Below are 13,197 nucleotides of genomic sequence, written 5' to 3' on the forward strand. Positions count from 1 at the left end.
TTATGAGTTTATAGGCTGGTGAGAGTAAGGAAGAAAGATAAAACCGTGAGGAAGAAAGATAAAGATAAAACTCCAGGCCTGAAATTCCTAAGGCCTCCAGCAAAACCATGCACACAGTAAGAACTCAGTGAAGCACCATGCCACTGAGTGCTAGGAAACCAGCAAGTTGCCATCCCAACGGGGCAAACAGGCGCTCTCCACTGGCAGGTGCAGGCAGAGAAGGTGCTCAATCCAGGAGTCTGTTGTCACATCAGAAGTCTGAACTAAAAATGTGGAGCCACTTCACCTCTGAGGGAGCAGACTCAGGAGGTCTTATCTGGCCACGGCAGGCAGTCACACTTCCTCCCCAGACTCTCCACTTCAAAGGTCTGGCAAAAAGGCCCACAGGTTAGAAAATCAACTCAAAGTTTAGACTCCTAACTGTCTTGTCCCCAGGCATTTACCTTATTAAATAAATCACTCAAGAACTGTAGGGATAAATATGACACCAAAAGTATATGCAACAAACTCAAAAACAGATAAATTGAACTTCATCAAAATGTTAAAATTTTTGTGCATCAAATGACACTGCCCACCAGGTGCGGTAGTTCACACCTGTAATCCCAACACTTTGGGAGGTCAAAGAGGCAGAAGTGCTTGAGGCCAGGAGTTTGAGACCAGCCTGGGAAACACAGTGAGACCTCATCTCTACAAAAAAATTAATTTAAAAAAAAAAAAGACACTACTAAGAGAGTGAAAAGATAATCCAGAAAATGGGAAAAAATAGCACTAATCTCATCTCTAATAATGATTTAATATCCAGAATATATGAACAATGCAATGACGACTCAATAACAAGAACAAGAACCCAATAAAAATACGGGCAAAGGGAACCTGGATACTTATTCAAAGAAAATATATATACAAATGGCAAAGAAGCATAGGAAAGGATGTTCAACATCACTCATTAGGGAAATGCAAATCAATACCACAATGGGATACCACTTTGCACCCATTAGAACAGCTATAATTAAAAACAAAAACCAAAAAAGAAGATGGCTGGACTTTGGTGGCTCACACCTGTAATCCTAGCACTTTGGGAGTCCATGGCAGGAGGATCACTTGAACCCAGGGGTTCAAGACCAGCCTGGAGCAACACAGTGAGACCCCTGACTAATTTTTTTTTTTTAAGAAAATAACAAGTGTTGGGGAGGATGTGGAAAAACTGGAAGCCTTGCACACTGCTGTTGGGAATGTGAAAACCAGAGGCCTTGCACACTGCTGCTGGGAATGTGAAAACCGGAAGCCTTGCACACTGCTGCTGGGAATGTGAAAACCGGAAGCCTTGCACACTGCTGCTGGGAATGTGAAAACCTGAAGCCTTGCACACTGCTGCTGGGAATGTGAAAACCGGAAGCCTTGCACACTGCTGCTGGGAATGTGAAAACCTGAAGCCTTGCACACTGCTGCTGGGAATGTGAAAACCGGAAGCCTTGCACACTGCTGCTGGGAATGTGAAAACCGGAAGCCTTGTACACTGCTGCTGGGAATGTGAAAACCGGAAGCCTTGCACACTGCTGCTGGGAATGTGAAAACCGGAAGCCATGCACACTGCTGCTGGGTAAAGCCACTCCTGAAAACAATATGGTGTTTCCTCAAATAGCTAAACATAGAATTATCATATTATCCAGCTGTTTTCCCTACACATAGTTACATTCGTCTCCCTGCCATATAAACTCCCCAGTTTTAGTTTGACAGAAAGACAGATTTGAGACTGATCTCACTTCTCCTCACCTGACATCACTCAAATGTAATTTTTTTAAAAAGGGGGTCGGGGTGGTAGTTCACACCTGTATTCCCAGCATTTTGGGAGGCTGAGGTGCGTGGATCACCTGAGGTCAGGAGTTGGAAACCAGCCTGACCAATGTGGTGAAACCCCATCTCTACTAAAATACAAAATTTAGCAGCTGGGCACAGTGGCTTATGCCTGTAATCCCAGCACTTTGGGAGGCTGAGGTGAGCAGATCACCTGAGGTCAGGAGTTCAAGACTAGCCTGGCCAACATGGTAAAACCTCGTCTCTACTAACAATGCAAAAATTAGCTGAGCATGGTGGCATGCACCTGTAATCCCAGCTACTGAGGAGGCTGAGGCAGGAGAATCGCTTGAACCCGGGAGGTGGAGGTTGCAGTGAGCCAAGATTGTGCCACTGCACTCTAGCCTGGGCAACAAGAGCAAAACTCTGTCTCCCAAAAAAAAAAAAAAAAAAAAAAAAGTTGGGTGTGGGAGGTCGAGGCGGGTGGATCACCTGAGGTCTGGAGTTCAAGACCAGCCTGGCCAACCTGGTGAAACCCCGTCTCTACTAAAAATACAAAAAAACTAGCTGGGTGGGTGGCAGGCTCCTGTAATCCCAGCTACTCGGAGATGGAGGTTGCAGTGAGCCAAGATTGTGCCATTGCACTCCAGCCTGGGCGACATAGCAAGATGATCTCAAAAAAAAAAAAAAGAAAAGAATTACCATATGATCCAGTAATACCACTCTGACTATATACCCAAAAGAATTCAAAGCAGACACTCAAACAGGTATCTGCACACCCATGTTTATAGCAGCATTATTCACAACAGGCAAAATGTAGAAGCAACTTAACAAAACATGGTATATACAATGGAATATTAACCCTTAAAAAGGACTGAGATTCTGACACATGATACAACATGAAGTGTGTGAAGACATGCTAAGTGAAGTAAGTCAGTCGCAGAAGGACAAATACTGTATGATCTGATTATATGAGGTATCTAGAGTAGTCAAATTCAGAGACAGGCAGTAAAACAGTGATGGCCAGGGGCTGGGGAAAGGGGGAATGAAGAGCTATTGTTTAATGAGTACGGAGTTTGGGATGATGAAAACTTTCTGGAAATAGATTGTGGTGATGGTTACAGACACAGAGAATGTACTTAATGCCACTAAATTATACATTTATAATGGTTGAAATAGTAAACTGTATGTGTATTTTCCCTCAATTTTAAAACACAGAAAAAAATAACAATCAGGCCATATTTCCAGTCCACCGAGAGAATCTCTTTTTAAAGGACTGTTCTCCTGATGATCTGGCACATTCTTCCCATGGCAATGGGCTCTGTGGATGCAATTTTGTCCTTTGCATTGTGACCTCAAACCCAGCCCCAATAACCTGAGCCCTAAATCCAAGCAAACAGCTCAGATGGACTAGCCATTGTTTGAAAGGCTGAGGCCTGAGCTTCTCTGGGACAGGCAATTTAGGGGATAACTGTCTGATATGTTCAACAGGCAGCCAACAAAAGCAGAAGCCACTCTTGCCAGCTTTCACTCTCTATTACTTCCCTTTTCACTTTCATAAAGGACACCAGACTGCCATGCGGTAAGGAAAACAGGGGTCAGGCTGCCCAGCCTATTTTAAGTTGGAAAGTGGGAAGTGCCCCCCCCATCTCCGACAGGTCTATAAATTTAAAATTCTTTGTATTTCATACACTGAAGGACACAGTTTTCACCCATCTAACAACAGAACCAACAACTTCAGTCCTCTGTGGTCTCTAGAGCCCTTTCACACAGATTATCCCATTAGATCTCACAATAACACAGTGAAAATGAATGTGTAGGGACTGTCATTCCCACTGGAGACATGAAGAAACCCAGACTCAGGGAGATGAAGCAACGTGTCCCAAGTCCAAGTAAAAAAAGCAATCTACAGTTTGCACACAAGTAAATGATCTTCAGAATTCTTCTTCCTCTCCATTACACTGGAAAGATGAACAGTGTAGAAAAGGAACTTTGCATTTGGTGTTAAACCAGAGCAAGGAAAAATGCTTCCAAAGGCCCTCCTCTTCCCCACCCCTGCTTTTTTTTTTTTTTTTTTAAGACCAAGTCTCACCCTGTCACCTAGGCTGGAGTGCACTGGCACGATCTTGGCTCAGTGTAACCTCTGCCTCTGGTTCGAGACATTCTCCTTCCTCAACCTCTCGAGTAACTGGGATTACAGGTGCCTGCCACCACACCTGGCTAATTTTTGTATCTGGAATAGGCACGGGGTTTCACCATGTTGACCAGGCTGGTCTGGAACTCCTGACCTCAAATGATCCACTCGCCTCGGCCTCCTAAAGTGCTGGGATTGCAGGCGTGAGCCACCTCGCCCGGCCCTCGTTCCCAATTTCTAAGGCCCACCGTACTTAGAAATAGACCTTTAAGTTTTGTTTTGTTTTTGAGACGGAGTCTTGCTCTGTCGCCCAGGCTGAAGTGAAGTGGTGCGATCTCAACTCACTACACCTCTGCCTCCCGAGCTGAAGCGATTCTCCTGCCATATCCTCCCCAGAAGCTGGGATTACAGGCGTGCACCACCACACCCAGCTAATTTTTGTATTTTTAATAGAGGCGGGGTTTAGCCATGTTGCCCAGGCTGGTCTGGAACTACTAACCTCAAGTGATCCGCCAGCCTAGGCTTCCCAAAGTACTGGGATTACAGGCATGAGCCACGCGCCCGGCCTCTTTTCGATTTTTGCACGCAACAATTCCTGCTGTGTACCCACTGCTGTCACTTGCTGTCCTGTCCAAGGCGTGCTGCCGGATAGAGGAGACTGTCAGACTCAGAATCGAACGTGGGGGTTAAAGGCCGACTTGGCCATAAACTGAACAAATCACGCCTAACCGAACAAGCCTGTAAATGTACAAGCGTCCCTGGACACCTACAGAGCAACACCCGGGAAGCAGGAGTCAGTGGACTGCGGGTGGCTGACCACTGCCTTACCCACCCCAGCGCATGCGCGACTCCTGCACCAGCGCCAGAGGAGTCCCACGCCAAGCAGCCCCTGACTTCGTGGGCGGGCGCCGTCTTCTCGCGCATGCGTAAGCGCCTGCGCATGCGCGCCTTCGGCAGCTGACTTTCCAGCTCTATTAGCCCCTGTTCTTTTCAAACCCGACCCGGACCCCGAACGCTGGCCGCCTCAACTACGACCTTCACTCCGCATTTCTCACCTTGCGCCCGGTTTTCTCCCGTAGGGCCTTCAGCCGTTCCTTTCGCCGCAGTGCCTCTTCCTCTAGCCGGCCCACACCGGCCACAGTGGGCTCCATCTTGCCTGCCGACGCCCCTCCTTTTCTCCCGTCTTGCAACGCGCATGCCTAAATAGAGTGGATAAATGTCTCGCGGCCAATCCAAGGACGAGAGTGAAATAATGAGAGGTCCTGAAAGCCAATCAATGCTGGGTTCTTATGGGAGGACCCACCCCTCCCCGCCCCTTCCCGCCCTTATCCTTCCGGGCAACTTGCCTAGTGGGTAGGGAGCCAGCAAAAAAAAAAAAAAAAAAAAAAAAAAAAAGTGCTAAGGCTCGATTTATCCAACACTGATCAGTGAAAGAGCGGCAGGTGGAATCAGACCTGAGAGAAGGAGAAAAGAATGCGTCGATCGCTCCGGTTTTGCCTATGCACCAACCACAGCTCACTCCATGCTGGCCTCTTGGAATGCCCTGACCCATCATCCATCCTTGTCCACTTGACCTGATTCTTCAAGGCTCGAATGCCTTCAAGAAGCCTTCCCTGGCCGGGCACAGTGACTCACGCCTGTAATCCAAGCACTTTGGAGGCCAAGGCGGGTGGATCACCTGAGGTTGGGGGTTCAGGACCAGCCTAACCAACATGGTGAAACCCCGTCTTTAAAAAAAAAAAAGAAGCCTTCCCTGACCCTCCACTCTGATCCCACCCTAATATGAGGTATGCCTCACACCTCTACAGCTGTCCGCGGCTCCCCAGACTCCCCTGACAAATGCCCCTAAAGCCCCTCTGTGACCACCCTCAGCTCAGACAAAGCCTGTATAGTGAGGGACCTGGTTGGATGGCTGTTTCCCACTGGACTCGGATATGATCCCCTCTCACTCCCATCCCCTCCTGGAGCAGCGAAGTCCTCAGGATCAAGTTACCTTCCCCAGCAAAGAGCAAACCCCAACCTGGGTCCAGTGGGCCTCAAGGACTGACCCCATCCCCCAGCTTAGAAAGAATTGGTTTGGCCTCGATTGCAAGTCACCACAAGATTCATGGCTCTCTGGCAGAAGCTGCCAGAGTCTTCTTTCCTGCATTAACCAGAGTGTCCTGATAACAGAGGGACTACTTAGGCTGAATTCAAGATATTCTTTCAGTATGTGAGAGCCCCCAAGGCCACACCTCCCTCACTTGGGAATAGAAGACCATGCTTCCACCTGTCCCCCTCCACTGCCAGGGCATAACTAACTTCTGAGTAAGGCTGTTCCCTACCTGAGCTTCCCAGGTTGGCTGCAGGTGGGCATCCACTCTTCCCCTTGCAACTCTCTTCAGAGGCTCATAGGCAACAGGCCACAGGTCCAGCCCTCCCTTCACTGACCCTCTTGTCCTCACTAACCTGGGTCTGTCTAAGCCTTCTTCCCTGTAATGGATGGGTTGCTCTGCCAAGGCCTGGCATGCAGGTTGGAGGTGCTCAGGAAACCTCAGCTCAGAGCTATGATTGGACAGAGCAGGAGAAAAGGCCAGACTGAAGCTGTGGCCCAAGAAACTAGGAGAGCAAAATGGGACAGGGTCTGTGTTCTCTTGACCACCCAAGGTCTAGGAGTCTCCAGACTTCAACTCCTGGAACCGGTAGCATCTCTCTGGGCCCAGCAAACGTCTCCCCAGTCCCAACAAAGGGCCTGATCCCTGCCCAACACCAGGGGGTCCCTCACCTCATAATCCGGACATAGGGAAAGGGGCACGGGGTGATGGTGGCAGGGACCCAACAAAGAGTCAGTCAAGCCTGGGTCCCTGTCCCTGCTGCCCTTGGCTGCCCATGTGGTCCTCATTTGGCCAAAGCCTCAGTTTCTCCATCTGTAAAACAGAACCATGAGGCACCCATCTCCTGAGGTTAAAGAAAGAAAATATGTGAAGCAAGTTCTGGGCTCTGGAGTTGCGGGGTGGGAAAGCCCCTCCATTGGAGTGTTTGGGAAGGCTTCCGGGAGGAGGGAGGAGGACCCATGGGAACAGTCTAAGCTTCTCTGGGATCTGGGAGGGCACCACTGCCCTGAAGGTATTTCAGGCTAGTCCTGCTGCTCTCTGACTTTGCGCCGTCACACTCAACAAACAGCTAGAGCTCAAAAGTTACATTTCAGTCTTCCCATAAAGCGACAGAGGAGCACCTGATACTTGATAAGCGCCACAGGGGTTGCATGGTGGTGGTTGTCATTATTACTTGTTAAAGGACCTTCGCCACTCACACGCGACCCGCCGACTTTTCCCTGAATGGCAGCAACTCCAGTCAGGTGGGCTGCGTCCTAGGGGATGCAGACCCTGGGAAAGTCTGGAGTTTCTCACCCCGACCCTCGTCCCGGAGGCTCAGGCTGTACCTGCCAATGGGACTGGTAGGGCGGGGCGGCGGGGTACCCTCGTGGACTACCCTGCCCACAGGCCCCTCCTCCTGCCAGACTCGCCGCCCTTTGCACGGTCCCGGGAGAGGCGGGGCGGCGGTGACTGAAGCGAAGTGCAGGAAGCCAGGCGGCGGCAGCCAGTGAGGAGGAGGAGGAGCGAGCAGACTTGGGTGGGTCAGCGCCGCGGAGGCCAGAGCCGCAGACTTCCCCAGTAGTACCGCGCCGCTCCGCCCCCGGAGTGACGCCCTCCGCCCATGGGCCTGGCCGAAGGCAGCCGGCGGGCGGCGCGGAGGAGGCGGCGACAGGTGGCGCGCAGCAGGGCCGGAGCCGGGCCCGGCCATGGCCGCCTCAGAGCGGCTCTACGAGTTGTGGCTGCTCTACTACGCGCAGGTGAGCCCGCCCCGCCCCGTGCCCGCACCCGCGGTGCCCCCAGCTTCGCGCGCCCTGCGCCTGCTGCACCTGTGCCCCGCGCCGGTGGGGCGGTGTAGACGCGCGCGCGCAGGGAATGCTCCGGCTCCGCACCCACGTGTGTGCCCCCACAGCCCGCCGGGTGCCTCAGGCACTTATGCCTTGGGTACAGAGCTCGCGGTCGTGCACTTCACAGCAACCCCCGCAGCGGGACCGTGAACCCTGAGTCTTTCTTGCTGGAGGAGAGTGGCCTGGGCCGAGGCGGCCGGACACTTCGCCTTTTTACAAATGAGGAAACTGAGGCCTGGAGAGACTTGGAGACTGGACAGGAGGCTAGGGGGAGGGGGTCTCAATTTGCATGTCGGCTGCCTCTCTCGTGGGTGCGGCCCGATTGGGTGGTCGTAGCCAATGGCTCTGGGAGTGCGGGCCGATGTAGGGGGGTTTGTGGGCTGACTAGGGAGGGTGTGTGGAAGGGGAATGCTCCCACCGAAGGTTCTTCCTGAGTTGCAGTCCTCCCCTCCTACCCCTATGAACAGGCTTTGGTAAGCTCCTCCCTGACTTGAGACGACCCCACCCCACCCCCATTCTGGGAGGTGGACCCAGGACCTCTCTAGGAGCAGAAGAAAAGGTTTTGCTCTGAATGCCCAGGGTGAGGGTGGGGCGTTGAGGCCCTGGAGAATGTCTGAAAAGGATGGAGGAAGGCCCTTTCATCCTGAGCTCCCCACCCATCTCAGAGAACACTTCAGGTGTCCCGTCGGCTGAGAACCTGGTGTCACTCACACCGTCTCTCACACATAGTCCCCCATTTTCCTTCTGCACCCACAGTAGGGAGGGATCCCAGGTAACACCTCCCTCCCCTTCGCCCAGCACCTTCCTCCCTGCACCAACCTGGCATGATGCTCCTGGCTCAGGTGTGCTCTGGGCACAATGGACCATTGTGTGCCCTGAACAGTTTGTCACTGGGGGGAATTCATGCTCAGATGCGCTGGCCCTCAGTGAAGAGGCCGGCCCACTGTCTCCCGGAGACCTGGAGTCCAGGCCAGAAGGACCACAGCCTCTTTAGTCTGCTCAGGTTGTGAGAGGTTGAGGCCCGTGGCAGGAGTCCAGGCATGGAGTAGAGTCCTTCTTTGGTATAACCCAGACCAAACTGGACTTCTCAGCCTCTGCTTCCCGCCTGTAAAACTGACATAGCCCTGGCTGGCTGTGGTGGCTCACGCTTGTAATCTCAGAACTTTGGGAGGCCAAGGCAGGTGGATCATGAGGTCAGGAGATCTAGACCATCCTAGCCAACTTGGTGAAACCCCATTTCTACTAAAAAAATATATAAAAATTAGCTGGGTATGGTGGCACGTGCCTGTAATCCCAGCTACTTGGGAGGCTGAGGCAGGAGAATTGCTTAAACCAGGGAGTTAGAGGTTGCAGTGAGCCGAGATTGCTCCACTGCACTCCAGCCTGGTGACAGAGCAAGACTCCATCTCAAAAAAAAAAAAAATGGACACAGTCCTGACCTCAGGGGTTTCCTGGACTCTGTGAAGAGGTAGCCATTATAGCTGGTCCAGACCAGAGAAGGCTCCTGTTTCCCTGGCCCCATTAGGGTCCCTCGCCCCAGCCTCTCTGCCTCCATCTCTAGTGGCTATGAAGGAGCAGAGGTTGTGAAGAGAAGCCTGCCCCTAGTCCTTCTTCCTCTGACTGCCCCACAGCTATGGGCAGGTTCTAGGTGTGTGAGCAGGTAAAGGGGGCTTAAACCAGGTGATGAGTGTGAGGGATGTTAATGATAGGTCTTCAGGCTGGGTGGCAGGCTGCTGAGGGTGTCTTGGTACCTCCCAGGACTGTAACTCCAGCACGGTTGCCTCCTGATGTCCCATCTTACTGAGCTCGGCACATGGCCACACACACACACACACACACCGCCTCCCCCCCCTCCCCCGCCGCCACCACCGTCCTCTCAGGTGGTATTTATGGCTTATATCTGTGCCAAGCCTCCCCCTCCCAGAGCTCTTCACCTCACAGGGTACATATAGAGCATAGGGTGGCAGGTTGTAGCTTTGGAAGCCTGAGCAGGCAGGGGGCAGCCTGGGGCCAGGCAAACAAATCCAGGATGTAAGAGCAAACCCAGGAGCCAGGCGGGGCCAGGCTGCCTGGGAAGAGGAAGCTAGCACCAGCCTCCCAGCTGGCCTTCCTGCCTGCCAGCTCCTGCTCCCTGAACCCCCAACCCAGGGAAGAGTAGTGCTTGCAACTTTAAATCCTGTTAGGGACCTATTATGTGTGTACTTGGGGAGGGGGAGTGTAAGGTAAGGGGCGGAGCTGAAAGAGGGTGTTTAGAGACCCTTGAGTTGGCTAGCAACCCAGGCAGCAACACCTGCACCCCTCCCTTCAGCTGTGAGAGCTGACATCAGCTGGCAAACCTGTTTCCCCAGTTGTGGGTCTGGGTGGGGATGGAGAGGGGGGAGTAACCCCTTCCTGCCCTTTCTCTTCCTTAAAGACCCCAGGTTTAGACCCACCCACCTCCTCCCCCTGTGGGCCCAGCTCACCTGGGGGCCTCATAGTGAGGGAGGGGGCTGTAGGTGGCTGCTGAGGGAAAGGGGAAGGGGCAGAGCACCCCAGGACCTCACTCGATTTGAGCTCCTTAGGGCCCTGGTGGGGAAACCAAGGCAGGGTCCTACCACAGTTGTCACACCTCACATGCAGTAGGTGCTCCTTGGATGTTAGCTGAATGACTGGATAGAGGAGGTGGGTCCCATGGCAGTGACCAGTCAGGAAGTCACCCCAGAGAAGGCTGAGTTTGGGCTTTGAGGGCTGAGAGGAAGGAACAGCAGGAGCAGTGGGACAAGAAGCAAGTTGTCAGGAGTGGGGGCAGGGCAGAGCTAGAAAAGCAGGCCTGGTGGACAGGTGGGGACTCATCCCGAGGACTCATGATCTGAGCCCACCAGAGTTCCCCCAGGGAAGGCATAGGAAGGGCAGGAGAGTATTGGGGGACTGGGGACAGCATCTGATGGGCTGACAGTTGGACAGTTAATGCCATATAGCATGCAGATGAGTGGCCTCTGTTCAGACTGGAGCAGCAGTGATGTTTAGCAACCCCCAGTGAATGGGGTCACAGAGTGAGGGGGCACTGAATGTGAAAGGGCACTCAGGGTCACAAAGGTCAGGGCAGAACAAACCCTCAGGTGACAGAAGGGAGCAAGACCTCAACTATCCAGCTATGCCACTGAGGCCTCACAGGGGTCCAGGGAGGTTAGGTCAGGCTGGAGGCAACCTCATCTTGCCTACACTTCCAGTACCCTCTCCCCAACTGATGATCTCTACTGCCTGTTAGAAGCCTGGCCAGGCCTTGACCAGTCACAGTGGCTCACACCTGTAATCCCAGCACTTTTGGGAGGCAGAGGTGAGGAGATCACGAGGGCAGGAGATCAAGACCATCCTGGCCAACATGATGAAACCCCGTCTCAACTAAAAATACAAAAAATTAGCCGGATGTGGTGGCGTGCACCTGTAGTCCCAGCTACTGGGGAAGCTGAGGCAGGAGAATCACTTGAACCCAGGAAGCAGAGGTTGCAATGACCCAAGATCACGTCACTGTACTCCAGCTTGGGCAACAGGGACCTTATCTGGTCATATTCCTTCCTGGGCCTCAGTTTACCTGACGGAAACGGGTAAAGGGAAGGTAGAATCACTTCCTTGGTGCTGTTACCCAGGCACCTGAAGGAGGAGGGCCCACAGTGATGGGGAGATGAGCACACAGCCCAGGATTGGGGTAGGCACTGGTAATTCCTGGAGCTGTTATGACAGCTGGAGAGCTGATAGGGAAGTGTGGGGTCCCCGTAGAAACAAGGCCAATTACTATGGGGCCTACGGGGACCCTGGAAGGAAATTCCATTTTCCATAGTGATAGTACAAGGGGATGGTTGGCTTTTGAGCCGCTTGCTCCAGCCGCTCCCATTCTGTGGAGTGTGCTTTCATTTCAATAAATTGATGCTTTCCTTGCTTTAAAAAAAAAAAGTGCAAAGGGCTGATCAGGCCCCAGGGCAGGGCGGGTGACATGGAGATCAGAAGGTTTGCCCTTTCAGCAACCCCTCTCCAGATAAGGGGGAGAGACTGGCCTAGCCACCCAGGCACTCAGACCACTATCCTCAGATGTCCCTGCCCCAGCAAAGTCTCCCTGCTTCATCCCATGGCCTAAGGTCCTCCAAGCCTGATGTCCAATCCTGGTGATGTAGCCAGAAGTCACTTTATCTTGACATTATCTTCCCCATCCTGATACTGGATCGGGGACCCCCCCCCCAGGCCTGAGATAGGCTATTCCGCATAGACCCCACCCTGTCCGCTTCTGCTTGTCTGTCCCTGAAGATGGAATGCTCACTACCACCCAGGCAGCTCTAACTGAGAGGAGTCACCCACTCTCGTGCTGTGCTCTTCTCTCCCTTCCTGCTCCTAGCTCTTCCCTAGGGTCCATTAACACCTCTTACTGTCACTCACAGAGGGGGCTGGGGGTTGTTGCCTGAAAAGGCAGGCCAGAGCCCCTGGATCTGGAGCTCCACTCACCTTACCCTGATCTCTAGTTGGGGAGGTGTGGCTGGAGAACTGTTACCCATGAAGCAAAGTGATGGTTTTAAAGAAGTTTATGTTAAGTAACAAGCTGAACCCATGCCTTCACCACTGATTCGGTTGATGAGAGGCACCAGAAACGGGTCTACAAAGGGCATTAATGCCCCTGATGGGGACATTCCAGCAGAGCAAACGAGAGCTAAGCCGGTTAGGGTAGAGAAGGTAATGCCCTTGGGCCTGGGCATCCAGTGGGTTTGGTGTGTAAAGGCTGGAGGTGACGTGGGCACCACCCACGCAGGGCCTCAGATGTTGGGGAAGACTGGATTTGCTCCAAAGATGTGAGCTTGTGACAGAGCATGTGACTAGCTGATCACGTGCTCCAGGTCCTCCTGGTGCAGCTGCTCCGCGGGATGGTCCAGGAGGACCTGGCCGTGATGGTGAAGGATGCCTACTCGAGGCCCACCGTGCGCTGGACTTGGGGTATGTCAGGCAGGGTCTGGAGCAGCATGGTGTCAGGCAGCTCAATGATCCCAATCACCTTGGCAGACAGCCCTCTGTACATTGGTTGTACCAGTGTTAACAACCACCAGCCCTCAGCTCTCTGGGTTACTTCCGAATTCCAGAGGAATAGCAGTTTCATGCCCACCCAGGGACCGTTTGAGCCTAAGCAGCCCTTGGGAGCCACTCATCCCCAGCACTCTCAAATGCCCTCACAGCTAGTTGGCCATAAGATGGGGTCACTGTGGAGGTGACCATGAGACCCCCTCTTCTCAGGGACACTGGCCTCCCTCATTCCCACAACCTGCTCCCTGCCGCAGGACCTGAGCATCACCTATGCCCTGGAAAGGACTTGGCAGGTGTGGCTGCTCCCAAC

At 53.0% G+C, this 13,197-nt stretch overlaps 2 protein-coding genes across 11 annotated transcripts in view; one reads left to right on the top strand and one right to left on the bottom strand.

Annotated features, from left to right (window-relative positions):
• CCDC12 (coiled-coil domain containing 12) overlaps positions 1-5,104 on the bottom strand; it is a 56,297-nt gene extending 51,193 nt beyond the window's left edge. For 4 of the 5 annotated variants that reach the window (XM_008981568.5, XM_078350689.1, XM_078350691.1 and 1 more), the window contains exon 1: positions 4,984-5,104. In XM_008981568.5, the coding sequence (XP_008979816.1) occupies positions 4,984-5,079 (96 nt within the window). In that variant the 5' untranslated portion in view covers positions 5,080-5,104. Of the gene's footprint in view, positions 1-4,760; positions 4,847-4,983 lie in introns of those variants that run through there. The other variant, XM_017964867.4, reaches the window with a different exon arrangement.
• A 2,398-nt stretch (positions 5,105-7,502) lies between these two features.
• Positions 7,503-13,197, top strand: part of NBEAL2 (neurobeachin like 2) — a 30,258-nt gene continuing 24,563 nt past the window's right edge. For all 6 annotated transcript variants that reach the window (XR_013527268.1, XM_035275171.3, XM_035275173.3 and 3 more), the window contains exon 1: positions 7,503-7,760. Coding sequence is in view for 5 of the 6 variants with exons in the window: in XM_035275171.3 (XP_035131062.1) it covers positions 7,710-7,760 (51 nt within the window). In the remaining variant the exon portion in view is untranslated. The remainder of the gene's footprint in view (positions 7,761-13,197) is intronic.

This window comes from Callithrix jacchus, chromosome 15, assembly GCF_049354715.1.
Source record: "Callithrix jacchus isolate 240 chromosome 15, calJac240_pri, whole genome shotgun sequence".
Classification (NCBI taxonomy): Eukaryota; Metazoa; Chordata; class Mammalia; order Primates; family Cebidae; genus Callithrix; species Callithrix jacchus.